General features: G+C 45.0%; 1 protein-coding gene across 3 annotated transcripts; it reads left to right on the forward strand.

Moving 5' to 3' along the window:
• The first annotated feature begins 6,445 nt into the window (after nucleotides 1-6,445).
• LOC127301042 (uncharacterized) lies at nucleotides 6,446-8,952 on the forward strand. Of its 3 annotated transcripts, none has more exons than XM_051331248.2 (2): nucleotides 6,446-6,578; nucleotides 6,833-8,710. In XM_051331248.2, the coding sequence occupies exon 2, from the start codon at nucleotides 6,935-6,937 to the stop codon at nucleotides 8,177-8,179; it is 1,245 nt and encodes a 414-aa protein (XP_051187208.1). In that variant the 5' UTR covers nucleotides 6,446-6,578; nucleotides 6,833-6,934; the 3' UTR covers nucleotides 8,180-8,710. The 3 variants fall into 3 exon arrangements, with proteins under 3 accessions (XP_051187208.1, XP_051187209.1, XP_051187210.1); XM_051331249.2 differs by having other exon boundaries at nucleotides 6,896-8,710; XM_051331250.2 differs by lacking the exon at nucleotides 6,446-6,578 and adding an exon at nucleotides 8,717-8,952 and having other exon boundaries at nucleotides 6,647-8,047.
• Nucleotides 8,953-22,256: the final 13,304 nt, after the last annotated feature.

Below are 22,256 nucleotides of genomic sequence, written 5' to 3' on the forward strand. Positions count from 1 at the left end.
TTCTCCAGAAGAAGGAGCCAACCAAAAGGAGGGGCCGAGGAGGGCCGCCATGGGCCCCCCATAGGCCGGCGCGGGCTCCACCCTGGCCGCGCCGCCTTGTGGGGAGGGGGCCCACAGCCCCCTTCGGCCGCCTCTCTTTCGCGTACTTCATCTACCCGAAAACCTAAGGTACTGGGGATAATCGCGAGGAGACACAGCCACCTCTGCGGGGCGGAAAACACCAGAGAGAAAAGAGCTCTCCGGCAGGCTGAAATCCACCGGGGAAATTCCCTCCCGGAGGGGGAAATCGACGCCATCGTCACCGTCATCGAGCTGGACTTCATTGGGATCATCATCACCATCATCTCCACCACCGTCACCGTCATCTCCACCGCTGCACCTCGTCTCCGTTGTAACATCTAGGGTTGAATCTTGATTATTTCATAGGGGAAACTCTCCCGGTATTGATTACTCCTTGTTATTGATGCTATTGAGTGAAACCATTGAACCAAGGTTTATGTTCAGATTGTTATTCATCATCACATCACCTCTGATCATGTTCCATATGATGTCTCGTGAGTAGTTCATTTAGTTCTTGAGGACATGGGTGAAGTCTAAATGTTAGTAGTGAACTATGTTGAGTAATATTTAATGGTTTGATATTTAAGTTGTGGTGTTATTCTTCTAGTGGTGTCATGTGAACATCGACTACATGATACTTCACCTTTATGGGCCTAGGGGAATGCATCTTGTATTCATTTGCTAATTGTGGGGTTGCCGGAGTGACAGCAACCTGAACCCCCGTTGGTATATCGATGCAGGAGGGATAGCAGGATCTCAGAGTTTAAGGCTGTGGTTAGATTTATCTTAATTACTTTCTTGTATTTGCAGATGCTTGCAAGGGGTATAATCACAAGTATGTATTAGTCCTAGGAAGGGAGATGCATTAGCATAGGTTCACCCACACAACACTTACCAAACAATAAAGATTAATCAACTATATGAAGCGAAAGCACTAGACTAAATTCCCGTGTGTCCTCAAAAACGTTTGGTCATCATAAGTAAACAAACCGGCTTGTCCTTTGTGCTAAAAAGGATTGGGCCACTCGCTGCAACTATTACTCTCGCATTTTATTTACTTGTACTTTATTTATCTGCTATATTAAACCCCCCTGAATACTTGTCTGTGAGCATTTACAGTGAATCCTTCATCGAAACTGCTTGTCAACACCTTCTGCTCCTCGTTGGGTTCGACACTCTTATTTATCGAAAGTACTACGATACACCCCCTATACTTGTGGGTCATCATTGCGGCATGCTCTCTTCCGGCACCTGGCGCATCTTCCGTGTCGCGCCCGGGCATGAGTCACCGCTTTTAGGCGTCCGGTTGAGGTCGGGAACCGCCGCCCCGTTCAACTTCACCGGCGGCAGGCCGGAGGCGAACCGCGACGCCGCGTGGCCCTGCAAGGGAGCGGGAGTTCCAGGGCGCAGCTGGGAACTTACCGAGCTGACCGACGAGGCCGGAGGAGCGACGTCGGCGATCCCCTCTCTCTTGACGAGCATGTAGCCCTTCGCTAAGGTCGGATGGAGGGCTACTTGCGCAACGCCGGCTTTGATCTGCATCTGCCAGGCCTGCTGGTTGGCGGCCGCGGCAGTCTTGATCTTCTGGTTCTTGCGCCGCCCGCGACGCTTCGCGGCCTCCACGACTTTCTCCTCCGGGGAGAGCACCTTCTTTGCCGCCTTCGGCTTTGCCTCCCAGCCGCCGCCGGTGGCGGCCCGCTTTGCTTCCACCGGATCTACAACCTCCATTGTGGCTATGGTCGTGGCTAAGGGGGAGTGTGGGGCGGCGGCGGGTGCGAGGGTTTGCTCCGCATCCATGGCGGTAGCTGCGGCGGCGAGGACGTCATCGCTTCTGGACTGCTCGCGCCGGTCTAGTTTGCAATTTCGCGCGGGGGAATGGCCAGTGGTGGGAATATTATCGGCCTCCAGCCACTGACGCGCGGTCCTACGTCATTTTCGGCGGACACTCGGCGCGACCGCCGAGCGTCCGCGGAGACGCAAACCTGGCGCATATTTGGGCCAGATTTGCGTCTCCGCGGACGGTCCGGTCACTTTGCGTCGCCCCGCTGGAGCAGGCCCCAGACGCATTTCCGGTCACAGCGGACAAAAACGGTCGCTCAGCGACCATTTACGTCGCGCCGCTGGAGATGCCCTTAGTACGAATTGTGGGGACCAACTGAACAGGAAGTTAGTTTTTGCAATATGACCAGCCAACGTTATCCATTGCAGATGAAAATGAGCATGCTAGTCAATTTTCTGAACTTTAGCGTTGAGATATATGACATGTATATTGATACAATTATGAAATCAAATGATTGGATTTTCTTTGAGGAGATATTTCCGAGCAAAGTTAAGTCTAGCTAATTAAATCAGAAGATGCCTAATTTATCTAGTTAGGAATATATTACAATTCCTGAACCCACATGCCGATGTAGATACTCCTATTTATATTTTAGAAGCAATGCATCTCGAGATCGATGCCGACTAATTAAACGAAGTTGTACGTAGCGATATGGATTCCATATTAGATAATAGAACTTGGGAGGTTTTCTGGGTGCAAACATGTAGAATTTAAGTGGGCGTTCATGAAAGATCTTAGGCCCAACGGTAATATTGAAAAGTATAAGGCATGAATTGTGGCTAAGGGTTATACTAAAAATCAGACGAAGATTTTTTTGATACATACTCACCTATAACCAGACTGACTACTATTCGAGTACTACTTTCCTTAGCTGCCTCACATGGTCTTTTCGTTCACTAAATAGACGTTAATACACATTTTCTAAATGGAAAGCTAGATGAGGAAATTTATATGGAGCAACCCAGTGGATTTGTAGTAGATGATCAAGAAGGAACGGTGTGTAAGTTATTGAAATTTTTGTATGGTATTAATCAAGCCCCTCAGCAATGGCACGAGAAGTCTGAAAGAACTTTAACCGCTAAGGGTTTTATTGCAAACGAAGCTAACATGTTTGTGTACTATCGCCATGGTGGTGGCGAATGAGTTAATTTATGTTTGTATGTCGATGACATATTCATACTCGGGACCAAACCGTGATGTCATCAAAGAGGTCAAACAGTTCATGTATTGTTACTTTGAGATGAAGGACCTAGGAGTAGATTATGTAATCTTAAACATCAAGTTATTGAAGGATGACAATGGTGGAATTACATAGTTTCAATCCCACTATATGGAAAGATATTGAGTCGTTTCGGGTATAGCGGCAACAAGTTTTCTCCAACACCTTATGATCCCAGTGTGCTACTTCGAAGAATTGATGAATTGCTAGAGATCGATTGAGATATTCTCAAATCACTAGCTCGCTTATGTATTTAGGCAATGCTATGAGGTCTGCCATTTCTTCCGCTATAAGAAAACTTAGAAAATTTCTATCAACTCATGGAGATGCTCATTGGTACGTTCTTGAGGTAGTTTTGCGCTATTAAAATGCACTGGAAGTTATGACATTCGTTATACTGGGTATCCAAAGAAACTTGAGGGTTATAGTGACTTATATTGGATAACAAATTCTCATGATATTAAGGCCATAAGTGGTTATTGGTATACACTTGGTGGTGGCATTGTTTTTTGAAAGTTTGCAAGCAGACCATCTTAACAACGTCAATAATAAAAGCATAACTCAGAACACTAAACACGGCCACTGTTGAGTGGCTTCATGAGCTATTGATGGAAGTACATGTGGTTGACAAATAAATACCCGTTATCCTGATAAACAATGAAAAACAAACTGTGATCATCAAAGTTAACAGTTCTAAGGATATTATGTAGTCATCAAGACCTTTGGAGAGGAGATTGAAATCTGTCAAAAAAGGAGAAACTCCGGAGTTATTGCGTTAGACCATATTCAAACGTCTAAGAATTTGACTGGTCCATTCACAAAGGGTTTATCACGTAATGTGATAGATAATGCATCGAGGGAGATAGGTTTGAGACCCACGATATGAGTTGTCCACGATGATAACCCACTATATGTGATCGAAGATCCTATGAATTAGAGTTAGGGGACAAATTGTTGGTCGGCTAGGAGAAGAGTATCCCTACATTAAATTTACCACTCCATAAAGATGCAATACTCCCTAATATGCATGGCAGGTTGATGTGTATATTAATGTGTTTTATTGGCTTACTTAAGCTGAAACATTGTCAAACAATATTTTGAAGAAGAATCTAATTGTGAAACGTGCAGTTCATGAGATCTAGGTGCTCTCTAATAAAATCATGAAAGACCTTGGAGTATGATTTATAAGCTCCAAACCGTGGGGAAACCCTATGACAATCCAGTATTGGCCTAGACTTTGTGTGAAATTAGTGTGCAGAGAACTTGTAGTTCAAGGGACAGTCCACTACTCAAGTTTCGAAGTAGCGTAATATAAAGTACCTTGTGAAAGTTCAACTTAACAGTCTCCATCACGCACCGGTGTATGAACAATATTCTAAAATAAGATTAATTTATGTGGTTACAAGACTTTTTGGAGGATTGTTGGGATTTTCCGTTGGACCTTACACCCATAGCCAATACAAATTTTGAAATTCTCATTGACCCATTCATGCATGGCTGCACTAGGTAGGAGTTTAGCTAGTTGAGTGAGTGTTAGACTGGTTTATAAGGTGAGCTTTTCTACTTCCTCTAAGGTGTGAGTAGATAAGAAGCCCTCGTGAACTCATCCTTCTCCACCTGCCTCGTCACATGTTGCGGATTGCGAGAATGAGTTGAGCTCGTACCCATGCATGTTGTTCATATTTTTGTTGTTTGAAATTAATCTGTGAGTGATTAGCAGACACGTTATCAGCCGTTTCAATATTTTCTGGATTGTGGACTATATTGACTTGAAGTATGGTTGGGCCCCACAAACTCAGATGCAAACCATAGCTAGTATGCTACATGAGATTGCATATCTCCAGGACCTTGCATTGCCACCCATGTCTTCTCCATCCTATCTTTTGGAGTACATTAAACCCCACCTCTTGTAGACATCTACATGTGAGGGGCGACCATATTTTTGGGAAGCGCTCCGACGCGACTACTAGCATCATCACGTTGTACGACGGCTTCTTCCTGGACATCAACAACCTTTTCGGTGAGAAGGGTGTCAACCCTGACGCAAACGTTGTTGCTGCTCTATCTGCATCATATGTGACCATGTCTTCTCTCTTTCAGATTTTACTAGAATTACGTATTCTAGTGTTTGGAGGTGATGTGATCGGTTTATCCTATTTAATACAATATATTCATCTATATATTATGTTATTCTGCACGGTTAGTTTAATTACTATTTTACGGTAATGTTTATTCTATTGTTTATTTGGATTAAATCATATGACCATTTGCTTATATGTTCAACACTTCATATGTGGCCAAATGGACTTTGATGTGGTAATATGTCTCTTGAACGCCTGAGTGCCCGCCAATTCCCGCGTAGTGCATAGCTTGGAGTATGTGTTGTAGTGGCGCCTACCTAGATCCTCCATTTATAATGAATGACTCCATTGACACTTAGGATTGAATTTAATTCACGGGTTGAATGGCGAGCTCTAAAAGTAGAGGCAAAAACTACCACATCAACGACGACAGGTCTCGGCGGCATGACGCAATATAGTCTTGGTGATGGATGTGACATGATGGAATCGTGCATGGCTGGGGTATTGTCCTGTACCAAGGCGACCCCGACGACATGACTGGCAAAAACCATGCAGATCAATGCCTTGAAGATAGCTCGGTGGTTCGAGGACGGCGACGACCTCTAGAGCGTGTGCATGAGGTACTCGCTGAGGGTTTGATGGACCCGGATGTGTGCCCCACTTTGCCATAGGGTGTCTCAGTGATGCCCCTAATACCTAGCTAGTGCGGTATTTTTTTTAATGTTTTAAGGCATAAAGTCCTGATAGCATAATCTTCTCTCATTGTTGGGTTGGTAGATGTTGCATGGTGGGTTCGAATTGTTTTCATGTATGCCAGTGCCAGACCTTTGTTAAATAAATTATATACCTCCTTTTCGAGTAAAATAAAATGATCTGAGATTCCACGTGTCTGTTCTTGGCTGGGCTGTCGGCACCTCCACCCCACCCTGCCCGCGCTTGACGGTCGTTTATAAAACTGACATTCTCCGCGTCCAAGAAACGAAGCCCATCACAACTCACGAGACACTGAGTTGTGGACCATGCTGGGCAAAGCGTGTCCACTTTTCAGGTTGACTTGATTGCTCCCTTATTTTTGTCGACAAGTCGGCAGATCATGGGATGAACTAATTCAACTGAATTAGATAATGGAAGAATCAAACTGGATAGGAAGATGGTTGATGCACAAACTATGTAGGACTACCCAATGGGTGGAGGATACTCTTTCGCACTACGGTTTTCCTGTTGATGATAACGACAGCTAGCTTTCCTTATACTCTTTAAAGTTGCCTATTACTGAGCCTTTAACCTTTGAGAGAAATGGACGTTGTGGCTCCAAGAAGATCCCTCTAGGTGTGGTGTGTTCTTGATCCTTCATTTCCCCCGTCTCTTCGCTTTCAAGGTGCACCACTTGTCAATCTTCCTTTTGCCGTCTCTCTTTTCGTGGGATGACCCATTCACATTAAAAAGCAAGATTTGCTAGTATCTAAAAATATTTAAAAAATCCTCTATTATTATCCTCTCCGTCAGATTTGGAAGTAGTTAATTCTCTGAGCTAGGCAAAAGCTGTACTGCTGTCCTTCCCAAAAATTGTAAAACCTTACCAAAAAAGCTGTACTGATGGTTTGACATTTCTTGCTGTTCCTGTTCCTGTAGATTTATCCAGTGTTTCCTGTCATCCCGAGGCTGAAAGAAAGGAAAAAATACATCTTCTTGTAGGTAGGACCTAACTGTCGCTTGGTTTAAACGCCGTGCGCAATGGCCGGAGTTGATCACGAAGGCGAGATGGCCGCGCTGCGGGAGACTCTACGGCAGCAGAGTCTTGCCGTCGAGATGCTCAAGGCCGAGCTGGAGGAGGAGAGGCAGGCGGCGTCCTCGGGGGCCGACGAGGCGCTGGCCATGATCCTGCGGCTTCAGGCGGAGAAGGCGGCGGTGCGGATGGAGTTGGACCAGTTCCGGCGGGTGGCGGAGGAGAGGATCCTGCACGATGAAGACTCAATGGCGTTCCTCAAGGCCGTCGTCTTCAGCCAGGAGATGGACATCAGCTCCCTCAAGAAGCGCCTGCTTGCCGTCTGCGTCAGCAACGACCAATACGCAGCGGCCTCTGTCGGGGATGGCGCCTTCGACCTCCCATGGCTGAGGAGACTGGCCAGGAACGGCTTGATGTCGGGGAGGAACGCCTCTCTCCCGGCGGCGCGGCTCGAGGAGTTGTGCTCAGATCTCGGTGCCGCCGCCGGCGGCGAGTATGGCGACACTAGACCGGCGAGGACGGTGTCGGATATAGGGGAGGTGATACGGAGGGAAAAGGAGTGGGTGCGGTCCAACGTGAGCCACAAGGCGCCGCCGCGGCTGCATCGGTCGGCCTCTCACCACCTCCGGCGGGTGCCGAGCTACTCCGCGCAATGTGGCATGCCTTTTCCAGCAGTCAATGTCCACGACAAGTTTGAAGCACCGGAGAGCGTTGCTTCCCACGCCCCTCCGAGATATAGCAGAAGGTCTTCGCCGGAGATAATCTCCGAGGAAGACGAACTGCTCTCATCGTCCAGGCGGCGCGGTGATCGAGACGGCGTCAAGCCTAGAAACGAGCACGCGACCATTTCTGAATTGGGAGCTGGCATAGAGCAGATCAAATGCAGTGTAAAGAATCTCGCGACCGAGCTCAGCAGAACGAGCGAAACCAGCCTGTCCAGAGGCGACGCGCAGACGCAATTGCTGGCCGAGATCTGCGCAAAGCTTGACGCCATAAGCAAGCATCAGATCAATGGTGTTCATGGAGATGGAGACAAGAGAAACACTAGCAGAGAGCAAGGCAGTTCTTCCAAGGGGGTGAATCTGCCACAGAGTGAGCTTCTGATGAACCATTTCATTGAGGTATGTGCCATCATCTCCTCTGCTCTCCTTGCTAGGCCCTTGCTCGCATCCATGTCATTCTTTAGGTGCGTCCTCATTTTTGTCTTAGCTGTGGTGTTCACAAAAGCTCTGATGAGTTCATATTCACAATGAGTTTCTTTAGGTGCTACCTCATTTTTGTCTTAGACGCTAAAGTTAATTCCCACCACTTCACATTTTAGTCAGTTACAGTATTGTACTACTAAGAAAACATCTCTCTGAGACAATGCTGAAACAAGAAATTAATATTCTTCAGCATTGTTGTTATTCGGTTCCTCGATAAACATTATATAGTATTTTGCCATGGTCAATTTATTTTTGGGACTGAAATTTGTGTCTGATGATCTGAGGTGTTGTAAACTTGTAATAGAGCATGTTTCTAGGAAAATATTCTACTTCTTCTGACTATTCATTTCCGAGGATAATACTTGATTCTATTTTTTATCTAGATTAATCAATGTAAAAGTCCTATATGTTTCTCTCTTTTATTTTCCTGGAAATGACAGTGCGCAATGTGTGCTTTGTTATACTACCTGAGCCCGAATTGAATCAAGAAGCACACAACTTTATTTTTCCTTATTCTTAACTTTTATTTTGGTTGTCGTTTTTGTGGTCTTTTCGATAAGTATTTCTTATCAATTATCTTAACAGGCAATGATGTACATAGCGTGAGATCTGAGAAGGGCATTGCCATTTTATTGATTGTGAAGATTGGTGGATTGAGTTAAGGATTGTTGCTTTCTTTTTTGCTTCTTTATCATTCCCGGTGGCTTTTCTCCGCGAAGATGATATGTACATGCCATGAGAGGTGGAGTAATTAATATTGTGGTTTTCTCGTGTGCTGATTTTGTTTAGCGACATGGTGCAGTTGATCTAATCTTACCAAATGATACTTGTGTACAAGAAAAGTAATAACTCATCTAGCTATTCCATTGCGATCTGGGCTTCCAAGAAAAGCATCTGGTCATATTTCTGTCAGGAAGAGAACTATTATGTCCTAAGGCGGTAAGGCCCCATCCACTCATCACTATTGCCTCATGGCAGGAGAGAACAAGGTCTCCTTCCCTATATGTTGCTCCTAATTATTATATTTGATGAGATGTGACAATAGATCAAGATGAAAGTGGCAATGAAGATTTGAACAATGACGTACTTGATTTACTCAAGTTCATGGAGACAGTTAAGTGTGATGTCTTTGTGAGTTTCAAGGAAATCTACAGTAAGCTCATATCACGTTGTAGCATGCTAGAGAGGACGGAGGACCATGCGGTATAACATAAGGTAGACTTGGACTTCCATGAGGAGAAGCATGAGGAAGGTAAAAAATAAGATCGCAAAGACCGAAAGTGACCTTGTCAAGGAGAAGAAAAGGTCTTAACAGTTTGTATGAGTTGGTTGAAGGGTTCAAGAAATCAATAGAGGCGCTTGTAGTTGCTCATGAGAAACTTAAGGTGGACTTTGGGTAGCTACAAAATGGCTTCAAGATCACTAAGAATAAACACATGTCTACCACATCTCATAAAGAAATAAAGGTTACTCATGCTAAAACTATTGCAGTGCCTTCTACCAGTTCATCTTTTTGTGCTCATTGCCAATCTTTCCAGTCAACATTTTGTCAGAAGGGATTCAAGATCAATGATAAAACTAAGTGGGGGCTTGGGATCTTGAGTCCCAAATGCACGGAAATTACCCAAACTTATTCTTTGATGGTACGTTCTGACCCTTGAAATTATTTCTCTTATATTCTACGCAAGACATCAAACTCATAGAGTCGTATAATGAGAGAAGAACTTGAGAAGAGTTCCAATTAAGGGTGTGAGACTGTAACACCCAGTTTTCTGATTAAGCACTTTTTGACAAATTATGTCATCTTATTCCTTCCACCATGTGAGCTTCTCATCCTCATCTCCAAAACAACCTCTTGGTCCTTCTCACTCATCTCTCTTATCCACCTGTACACCCTCTTAGATCAACTACCCTCCACCACCTGCAGGGTAAACCTCTGATCTAGTATTGAGGAAGAAGAAGAGGATACAAAGGAAGACCACGAGGAGAAGAACAAGAGAACAAAAGACCTCTCCCACTCTCCCTTCACATGTGGCCTTGTGCTTCTACCACCCTCTTAGACAAGTGCCGTGGTTTCTGTGTATACAACAATGAAAATCTTCAGTTTGGAGTGCCTAGATGGAAAAATCAACGGAACATCAGGGGGAGTGTTTTGTAGTATTTGTTTCCACAATTTTTACGAGTGGTCAAAAGTTTTGATCCGTGAGGCGAAGCTCCTATTATGATTTCTTTCAACTGTTCTTTAACATTTCTCTAAATTCATGTTCTATTAACTCATAGCCTATCTGTGATGCATAGTTTCTAATACAAGGGATTTTAATTAACTCACATTATTTACAAGAGTTAATCCTGTTGAGTACCCAGCCAGGTGAGGCTTCCTCCGTCGGGTGCGTTTACAGCCGCTGGATCTTTGGATGGGGCTACCTGGATCGTCGATTTGGGGCTGGTAAGCTGAACTTATCTTACCGCGAGGGATGTGTTCGCCGGTAAGCGATTGGGCCCTATCCACCACCATGGCCCATGACGCAGCGAGCGAGTGCGCCAGTAGTTGCAGTAAGAAACGCGGTCAAATCATCTCTCCTCCCGACCCAGCACTTCCTGGTTCATCTCCCGTGCTTCCTCTCCATCTCCGGACCGCGCTGCCGCACCAAACCAGGAAAGTCACCGGCACCTTGCCTTGATTTCCGCCGCTTCCCGCACCAGCTTCCGGCCCGATCCTGCCGATTTCTGCTCCTCTAACCTGCCATGGACGGTGTCGTCCCGAGCGCACCTGCCCGGGAAACGGCGGCCAGCCGGGATTGGCGCAAGCTGCGCGGCAGCTCCACCCCTTGTGAGAGGCGATTGCGGCAGCCTGGCGTTTCTGTTCCTCTCCAGAGGCCCGGATGCGGTGGTGACATGCGAGGATAAGGTGGAGCTCGGCTCCGGCCAACTCGAGCGCCGAGCGGCCTCCGGCCCTCCCATGCGTTGTAGGTGATTACGGGGAGCACATGAGCCGCGCGGTTCTCCCCTTCCGCAGAATCCGCCGCATGGTATGCGGGAGATGATGGCGGTGCTGCCGCCTCCATGGTGTTTGGGAAAATGCCCAAGCAGCCTCGGGCAAATCCCACTCCTGTATGCTAACTTCCATTTGCTCTACGGTGCTGCCACAACAGGAAAACATCAACCCAAATATGAGGCAAGATGCAAATCCTCCCTTCACCTCTCTTATTTCTATTGATGCACACACATCTTCACTAAGATGGGAAGTGTTGTTACAAGCTGGGTGATTAAGTTCCTGGATCATGCCACTAGCGCCTTCTTTATTGAAATTGCCTCAGTGAGTGTCCACCAAAAATCAACATTTCCTGTGGCATCAATGCCATAGCAGCTTGCCCCTGAAGATGAATATTGCACGCCTTGGGGTGAACCTAGATACAAGATGTGCAGTATGCCATCGTCTATTCGAAGATGGTGGCCATTTGTTTCTTCGGCGTCATCAAGTAAAGAGCGTTTGGGGAACACTACAACTGGATGTGGTTTGGTGTATTCTTTTGCACTGTCGTTTGAAATTGTTTAGAATATTCTAGACCTGAATGAAGAAAGAAGACCGATTGTCGCCACTCTCTTGTGGTATTGGTGGACCAATAGTAACAAGGTGAACAACTGCGAGAAGCATCTTGGCACGTAAGAAGTGCAATTCGAGATCAATATGCATGTTGGAGAATGGAAGGATTTTCTGAAGAAAAACCAAAACTACTTCCATTAAGACTGTAAGATTGGAGGCCCCGGCTCTTGGCTGGAATGAAGTGGATTTTGATGGGGCCTTCTCTACGAAGACAAACACCATAGGCTGGGGGTTATTGCACATGCCAGTGATCCGGACGTGTTGTTTGCAGCGGCGAGCGCAGTGAAAAACCTATCTGAACTGTTCCATGCAAAAATTCTTCCGGACTCTGAGCTAGCCGACTGACAAAGCAGATGGGTATTAGCCACGGTGTCTTCACTACTGAATGTCTAAACATGAAACGAGGCCCGAAATCAAATGAGTACGACTTACACTCCTGTGAGCTCTAATTGCTGAGATAAAGTACCAGATACGCCCATTTTTCATTGACTTGCAGGTTATATACCAGCATCCTGGGTGTAAGCCAGTGCATGTGCTTACCGGTATTGGTGCGGGTGGGGAGATGAACTATTATCACGTTTGGGTGTGTGCTCGACAATTCTATCAGCGTAAGATAATGGGATGCGAGTAAAACAAACATATGGGCATGGGCAGCCCGGCCCGGACGACCTGACCCGACCCAGCCCAAAATCCCGGGCCGGGTCGGGCTTGCACTACGGGCCGGGCTCAGGCCTGACTTTTGAGCCCGAATGTTGGGACGGGCCGGGCTCGGGCCTGCAGTTTTTTGCGATTTAGGTAAGGTTCGGGCCGGGCCGGGCTTTTGCCAGTTTGGGTCGGGTTCGGGCTCGATTTATAGGCCCGACAGTCGGGCCAGGCTGGGCCGGGTTCGGGCTTGACATTTTAGATTCGGGCTTTTTCGGGCCTGACCTGAAACCCGGGCTGGCCTGAGTTTTGCCCAGGTGTAAGTCAATGGATAGTTGAGTGAACATTTCGTTCAACTAAACAAAATGGGCGCTTTCGACTACATCCTTTGTCCAACCAATTTGTGCACAAAGAAATTATTAGATCTATTTATGTTATGGCTGTCCTCAATAACCTACATTATACTTTCAAATGTCAAACAATAAACACTGCCATGTTTCTACCCATAGGAAGTAGGAACATTAGTCTTATTTTTGTGCTGTTAGATAATATGACAGTTCAGTTGTCGAAGTCATCATTATTAGATTGCATGCCTTTCGTTTGTTAACTAATTGCCTGGCTCCAGGAATGGTCGAAGCCATACCCAATCGAAAAAGGATGTTATCCAAACGCATTTCAAGTAGTTGTAGTAAAACCCGACCTGTTGACCCTTTTGCTTTTCCAGCAATATGTACTGTACATAGTAAAGAAGAAATGCAAGAGTTGGGTCATCTCTAGGAGCTGCTCTATTCTTAATTCGTAGCCTCACCCGTATCAAACAAAAGATCAGGCCAGTAAAATTGGTTTTATTTTGGCTGACTCTCTGGAAGGCAGCATCTATATTTAAGTCCTTGGGTTTCAATAAAAAAATGTATATATTTAAAGATTCCTCTTCTTTTAATGTTTGCGAGTGATTTATTGAACTTTTGGTATAAGGAGTTCAACTACCTATTTATTGTTTGCATGCTATAGAACTTTGATGAAAAAAATCTAACATAAGAAATAGGTTTCCCCTTTCAATTTGCCTTTTTTAGGAGTCAATGAGGCTTAGCTTAATTGATACTGTGGTGTAGCTGCTTGGTATATATTTGTGTAATGAATGAAACTTATGGTGATGCGCAAAACTGTTTTTGTTTTCTCTTCTGTATCTGACTGATTTGACGTTCAAATATTACTCTCTGATCGAAGGAATTAATACTGGGCTGTTAGTATTGAACCTATTGTGGCCAACCAAACGTGTAATAGTGAACACTTATAGAAATCAGTATTTCTTTGGATGTGTGTCCCGATATCAAATCCTGATGTATCCAACATTGTCACAGGCTAGATGTCTTGCCTGAATGTTATTCCTCTCTAATCCACTAGGATGAAACCTCCTTTTGCAAATATGCTTCTCGGCATTTGCTTCCATTGTTTGTGGTTGGTTTTTTTGCTATCAGTTTGTGTAGCTTATATTCATATAATTCAGATATTATTACATGGCAGTGTGTACTGTGTAGCTTTTGCTCACATATTATTTTTTGACTTTTATCGATTCAATGCCAGAGAAATGTTAACGCTTGGAGGTCTCCTTCCAAGTTTATTGATCTGTTTGTTTGCACATTGAACTGATGTATTTGTACCAAGTTTCAGTGCTTCTAGGAGCGACTCTTGCAGGTGATTGTTATTATGTTTCTCAAGAACCTCACGACGCGTTCTGGAGTTTATAGCTAGGTCCTCTTAAGTCAAACCACATCAAGAAAAACAACAACACAATGCACTTGGTAGGACGTTTACATGTTATTAACCCTTCCTGTTGGTTAGAATATTTGAAAAACGAATCCGTAGGTATTGTTGCGCAAACATCGGAGACTATAATATTCTTTGCTGCCTTATTTTTCCATTTTATATGTGTGAACATTTCACCTGCAATTGACGAGTTGTTACTGACTCTACTTATCTTTGTTTGTCAAAATGGTTCCGACATTTGCTTCAAACTGCAAGCTCGGCTGCCAGCGGGAATTGTGGTGACAGTCGTTAATGAACTCTTAGAAGTTCGCTTGACATTAGCTGCTGTGATTTTTTTTCTCTGCGGGTTAGAAAGAAGTTCCATTATGGTATGATTCACTATATTTTTCTTCCTTCAAAACATGCTGATCTTGTGCTTGCACTCTGCATAAAAGTGTGACTGCAGGATGATGCATGAAAGTTGGCTTATTGAGTATAAATGGTATACACTTCCTCGGTTCCAATATTAGTTGTCGAAGATTCGGATGTACCTATCTTCGACAACTAATATGGAATCGAGGGAGTATTTTTTATCCCTTTAAAGAGTTACAATTTACAATTTCTTGCTTTCAGTTTGATGTATCCATCACCATGTTTTAATAGAATGAAAAGTCATGTGTATTGCCATTCACTGTGAAACATAGGGTAATTCTTTTGTGACAGTTCTGATTTCTTAAATCCAATGTCGGTGGATTCTGAAGATTAAGGCACTCCCTAATGAATTCTTTGTCCCGTACCATTCAACTCATCATCCTTTCCAATCTACTTGTGTCAGTACTAAGATTGACCCGACTTCTAATCCTGTGGTTGAGAAATGTTCGGGAGTGACATGTTTTGCTGGACCTTTTCAAATGTGTCCATCCACTTAGTGTACAAACAACCGCATAAGGCAATGAGTCTGGCATATAGGTAGGATCGTACTACTAAATGTATATGGTTTCCCTTTAGATTTCAGTTTTGTGTCATTACAACATCTCATAGAAGACTGGTTGGTCTTTCTAAAATGTTTCAGTTTCTTATGACCTGCAATGCATGCCCAAAATAAAACAAGTTGATTTTTTTCAGCTGGCCTACAGCTTAACTGGAGAAGGTTACAGGTTCAGCTAACTTTGCGTTTGGTTGGTGACTTGAGAGGGATGGGATGGATCATCCACGTTTTTAGGGGATGGGATGGTCCATATTGGGTGATCCCGTATTCTGTTTGGTTTGAACATCTGAATGGGATGGGATGAAGTGTGTTTATGTTATGATACTAATAACAATTGATTAACAGCCATCTAATCGCAATTAGCAAAAAAACAGGGAACGTCATGTTCACGAGCTGCAAGTCGAGCTCACGCACCGGTGATGGTGGTCCACCATCCCAACGAGCCGCCGCCCGGCCGTGCCTAGCCGTGCTCGCCCAGGTCGCCCGCACGTCCAGGGTTGAAATCGCCGCGCGCGCCCAGGGTCGAGGCTGCCTCGCGTGCCTAGGGCCGTGGCCCCTGCGCCCGCACAGGCCGCCGCGCGCCCTACAGCCGAGGCCGCCGCGCCTGCCCATGCCGCCGCGCTCGAACACAACTGAGGTCGCCGGCTCGCCGCTCCCAGGGCCGGGGCCGTCGCACCCGCCAAGGCCGCCGTGCACCCAGGGTCGAGGTCGACGCGAGCGCTCCCAACGCCGCTCTCGCCGCCGGCGACATTTTCTCTGTCCGCCAGGCAAGACGGAGGTGGCCGGCAAGATGCGATGCACGATTAGAGACGAGGGAGAGGGATTAAGCCACGATCCACATTTTTAGGAAAGGGTGGTTCGGGAGGTTCGGTCGATTTGGAGGGATTGGTTGATTCAGGATTTTCGCCGAATATTCCTTTCTTGGGGATGGTCCCATCCACTTCAATTTGCAACCAAATGTATCAAGAAAGAGGACCATCCCATCCCATCCAGGTTTTGGTCTAGAACCAAACACACGCTAAATCTAAAGTTGGTGCATTTTCACTTCATGAGATGCAAACTAATATGTACCTTTTTTGTTTGTCAATGCACCATGTCTTTATAGTACCCATCAGTATGAATATGAAGAAAAATTTCGAGCTTCCACCATATTAATTTGGATTTCCCTTTTAGGGATCTATACCATTTGTTGCCTTCAAATATTTCTTTTGTTTCATATTGTATTGTTTTGTATCATAGTTTCTCTTACGTTCTGTTGTGTGCTGAAGTGAAAAATAGTCATTGCCCTTTCGGTTTTCATTGAGAAAGTATCCCCCTCTGTTGTGGGAGGCCTTGACTTAATCTTGCACTTTGAAACCGAAGCATAGTATTGCAAAGTTATCGACTACGAGCTCACTGGAACTCTTTTTTTTTGCGTTTTCGTGACATTGAGTCAAATTTAAATCTTGATTATTAATGTGTATATCTATATGCATGAGCACCTTACTTTGTTATATAATAGGCCACATATACTAGGTTATACTGCATTACATTATGAAGTTGTATTCTTGTGGATTCATTTCCATTTTTTGTGTGTGTATATTTGTACCCAGAAATATTGTATTACATTCAGAACTTTGATGTTTTGGATTATTTCAACAAGATACAACGTATATTCTGTACATTTGATACATTTATATTCTTGAGTTATTGTGATTCATTCAAGCATCTCGGATGACCATAATGTCTCTTTGTCATTGCCAAAAAGATGTGGACCCCGTCAACAATGGAGGAAAAAGAGCACTGTATGCCAGTGATAGAGCGAGGGTTCGCCGGCGCGGCGAAGCGCGCATTTCTTCTAGTAAGTATTCTTCTTGCTATGAACTTCCAACGACAACAGCTTATTGTGTTTGAGAGTAGCTTATCACGTATAATCTGTGAAATATCAGACTAGTATTCACTTTGTATGGTGTATGGCATAGTTAACTACATAATACGAGTTTTCATAGCTGGGTCATTTTTAGAAAAAATTCTTACGAATACACACCCATATTATTTGTTTTTTTTTTAGCTTTCTTGCTCTAGATATGAATTCTTTCGTGAAGAGACAACAAAGAGTTGGTCCCCAGGAATGCGATTAGGACCATTATGTGCTTGCTTTATATGCCATGCCTTGGTGCAATATTTGAGTACAGTACGCTAGGAAACAACACATAGATTGCTCTCTTCATATTACTGCTCCATTTTAATGAATGAGGCTTTTTTTTTCTAAAAGTCAGAGCACGTAAAATTAGATAAAGTTCTTAGAAAAAATCATTAATACGTACAATCGAAAATCAACACGGCTAGATATATATACACTAGTAGAAAACATGTCTTACGTTTGGAGGCCCTGCGAGCAACAGTCCCGGTCACCTTACGAACTGGGACTAATGTGACTATTAGTCCCGGTTCGGATGGTACCTTTAGTTCTGGTTGGAGACACCAACCAGGACTAAAGGAGTTGCGGCGGGGTACGGCCCGCCACAACCCTTTTAGTCCCGGGACTAAATGTCCATCTCTCTCTCTATATATATATATCACCGTGCCCTGCCCAAACTTCTGTGTGAGCCATACTTAGCTTTCTCCTCTTTTTTCCCTTCTTATGCACAAGAGGTGTATGTTGGTTTTCTTTCTCTTATTATGCACAACAGGTGCTCGATGAAATACCTGAGAGCATGATGCCACTTAAGTTCACACAAAATAAATATTATATGACGTGTCCGAGCCACACTTAATATTTCTCTTGTTTTTCTCCTTCTCGATTGAGGTTAACAATATTGATAAAATACATGTGTCGATGTACATCGCTTCTCTATTCATGATGTTTTGTAATGATTTTTGATAAACCTAATTATATAATGCAGATGAACCGGCAATGGATGTACGGTGTCGACGCACTGCCGAGTTCCTTACGGGCCTGAAACTTTACATCGGTGTGGCTGAGGAAAACAATCGGGATGGTTTTATGTGTTGTCCATATGTTGTCTGTCAGAATCAGAAGGATTACTCTTCCTGAAGAACCCTTCACACCCACCTGATTGGATCCGGTTTCATGCTCAGCTATAATTGTTGGACCAAGCACGGAGAAAGAGGGGTTATGATGAAAGATAATGATGAAGAAGAAGATGATATCTATGTTCCCTGAATACGGTGATACTGCAACGAGGGAAGCTAAAGATCAACAGGCATCAGATGAGACCGCTGATGATCTTGGTCGGGCATTGCTGATGCAAAGAGAGACCGCGAAACTGAAAAGGAGAGGTTGCAGTTCGAGAAGATGTTAGAGGATCACACAAAAATATTGTACTCAAATTGCGAAGATGGTCTGAAAAAGCTAGTTAGCACACTCGAATTGTTGCAATGGAAGACAGAGAACGAACGGTCTGACTGATACGGGATTTGAAAAGTTGCTGAAAATATTGAAGAAACAGCTTCCAAAGGGTAAAGAATTTCCCGCAAGTACATACGAAGCAAATAAGGTTGTCTACCCTCTAGGATTAGAGGTGCAGGAGATACATGCATGCATTAATGACTGCATCCTCTACCGAGGTGAAGACTACGAGAATTTGAATGCATACCCGGTATGCACTGCATTGGCTATAAGACCACACCAGACAATCCTGGTGATATTGAGGGCAGCGCCCCAGGAAGAAGGTTCCTGCCAAGGTGATGTGATATTCCCCTATAATACCGCGGTTGAAACTTTTGTTCAAAATCAAAGAGCATGGCACATTGTTGCGATGGCACAAAAACGTAAGAACCCCGCTAATGGGTCGCAGTGGAGAAAAATTGAGGGAGTGTTCCCGAACTTTGTAGATGACGCAAGGAACTTAAGGTTTGGTCTAAGTACATATGGCATGAATCTTTTTGGAGAGCAGAGCTGCAAACATAGCACCTAGCCTGTGAATCTATGTATCTATAACCTTCCTCTTGGTTGTGCATGAAGAGGAAGTTCATTATGATGCCAATGCTCATCCCAGGCCCGAAGCAACCCGGCAATGACATTGATGTGTACCTAAAGCCATTAGTTGAAGAACTTCTACAGTCATGGGACATAAAAGGTGTACGTGTGTGGGATGAGCACAAATATGAGGAAGTTGACCTACGAGCATTGTTGTTCGTAACCATCAATGATTGACCTGCTCTTAGTAACCTTTTAGGATAGACAAACAAGGGATACAAGTCATGCACACACTGTTTAAATCAGACTGAAAGTATATATTTGGATAAATGTAAGAAGGTTGCGTACCTGGGGCATCGTCAATTCCTTCATATCAGGCATCCCGTAAGAAAGAAAGGCAAGCATTTCAAAGGTGAGACAGATCACGGGAAGAATCCTATCCACCGTACTGGTGATGATGTATTTGGTATGGTCAAGGATCTAAAAGTAATCTTTGGAAAGGGTCCCGACGGACAATCTGTTCCGAATGACGGTGCTGGACACGCGCCCATGTGGAAGAGAAAAATTATAGTTTGGGAGCTACCCTATTGGGATGTCCTAGAGGCCGCTCTTCAATCGATGTGATGCACGTGACGGAGAATCTTTGCGTGAACCTGCTAGACTTCCTGGGCGTGTGTGGGAATAAAAAAGATACATCGAAAGCACAACACGACCAACAACGTATGAAAGAACGAGACAATATGCATCCAGATAATGAGACGGATAAAGGATGTCATTACTCTAGCTACGCTCTTACAAAAGCAGAGAAGGAAATCTTTTTTGAATTCCTGAGCAGTATCAAGGTCCCATCTGCCTTCTCAACAATATAAAGGGAATACTAAATATGGTAAAGAAGGAATTCCAAAACCTATAGTCTCATGACTACCACACGATTATGACGTAATTGCTTCCGATTGCATTGAGAGGGCTTCTACCGGAAAATGTTCGATTACCCATTGTGAAGCTATGTGCATTCCTCAATGCAATTTCTCAGGAGGTAATCGATCCAAAAATTCTACCAAGGTTGTAGAATGATGTGGTCCAATGTCTTGTTAGTTTTGAGTTGGTGTTCCCACCATCCTTCTTTAATATTATGACGCATCTCTTGGTTCACCTAGTCGAAGGGATTGCCATTTTCGGTCATGTTTTCTACACAATATGTTCCCATTTGAGAGGTTCATGGAAGTATTAAAGAAATATGTTCATAATCGTGCTAGGCCGGAAGGAAGCATCTCCGAGGGCTATGGAACAGAGGAGGTCATTGAGTTCTGTGTTGAATTTATTCCTAACCTTAAGCCGATTGGTGTTCCTCAAACGCGGCATGAAGGGGGACTGAGTGGAAAAGGCACGCTAGGAATGAAAGGTGTAAGGGTATTTTACCCTTATCCATTATTTTGGTGACAATGACACCGTGCTAGTGTATTTGGACTAATACATGGCTACAAGATGATTCTCAGGTATTAGCCAAAGAGGTATAAAGGTGTATCAATGGAAGAAGAAGGCAATGGAGACCCCCCCAATTCGACGAAAGAATCAACAGGATTTTCCTGTGTCTGGCCGGTCACTGGCCCGGTCGGACCGGCCCTGGCACCAGCCAGCCCGGTCAGGACCGGCTCCGGCGCTTGTGCCATCCGGGCAGGATCCAGTAAAGGGGGCAAGCCCTCCGGTCGCCGCCCGGTCACCAGCCCGGTTAGGACCGGCCCGTCCGGTCACCAGCCCGGTTGGACCGGGCTACCGACCGGCTGCCCCGGCGCCAACCGGATTTGGCGCTTGTGCCATCTGGGCGCATTCCAGTATGCCCAGAAGCCCCTCCGGTCAAGCTCCGGTCCCTGCTCCGGTTGAAACCGGCCGGCCCGGTCGAGAGCCCGGTCTGACCGGCCTGTGCGCCGGCCGGCCCGGCGCCAAACCCGGTCAACCGGATTCCTCGAAGAAAATCTGATGTGGCAAGTTGACCAACGGCCATTTTTCGAAGAACACTATAAATAGGCCTTCTCCTACCTCTGAACAGTTAGGCAACATACTACAAGCTGTTCTTGAGCTCTCTCTCTCTTACTCCATTGCTAGAAACACCAAAAGCCTCAGATCTCCCTCCTCCTCCACCCAAACTCAAATCCCTCCGGGGAATCATTAGAGGAGGACCCGATCTACCGTTCTACCAAGCCAAATCTCATTCCCCCTTGTATTCATTGAGAAGCTTGCTTCCTAGGGTTCCTTGGAAATCCTAGGTGGGCAAGAGGAGTCCGGAAGCATCCGGGCTGTGGATTTGCTCCGGGCAAGATTGTGAAGGTTTGGAGGCTACCTCAAAGTCTACCACAAGTGAGTGAGCTATTCCTTCGTGGGATAGGCTCCGGAGAATAGGGTGAGCCTTCGTGGCGTGGGGAATCCTTCGTGGGACCTCCACTCCTCCAAACGTGACGTACCTTGTTGCAAAGCAAGGGAACACGGGAATACATCCTCGTCTCCGCGTGCTATCGGTTATCTCTAACCGAACTCCTTACTTGTGATTTAACTGCCTGTGAGAGCCTTCGTGCTCGAGTTAGTTGTATCCTCATATAGGTTGCTTCACCTAGTTTGCATTAGGCTCATCTTTATATTCCGCAAAGCCTAATATTGCAAAGAAAGAATTAAAATTTGTAGAAACCTATTCACCCCCCTCTAGGTTTACCATCTCTATACTTTCAATTGGTATCAGAGCCTGGACTCTTATTAAGGGCTTCACCGCCTTAAGAGTGAGATGAATAAACTCTTCGAGGGTCTAGATGACGACTCTAACCTTTCGGTTAAAGAGATGAAATCTAGATTCTTGGCATATGATGCCGAGAAGAAGAAAAAGGAGGATGAGCTACAAAACCAAATGACAGAAATGACTGCCATGCTTAAGAACCTAACTGCGGGTGGAAATTCTAGTGGGGCTTCGGCCTCTAAGGAAACCTACCATGATGTTAACCATGACTATCCCAGAAACACTTCACCCATGCCTCATATAAACCATAGTGGGACCGTTCCCCATTACGATGGAACTCACTTTCCACATTGGAAATCTGCTATGGAATCTCATATTCGCAGCTGCAGTGTGGAGCTATGGGAGCTCATTGTTCATGGACATCGGGAGCCACAAGATCCTACTCGGTTGACCTCCACCGAGTTCTACAACCGTCAACTCAATGCATCCGCACGTGACAAG

Source organism: Lolium perenne, chromosome 7 (assembly GCF_019359855.2).
Source record: "Lolium perenne isolate Kyuss_39 chromosome 7, Kyuss_2.0, whole genome shotgun sequence".
Taxonomy (NCBI): Eukaryota; Viridiplantae; Streptophyta; class Magnoliopsida; order Poales; family Poaceae; genus Lolium; species Lolium perenne.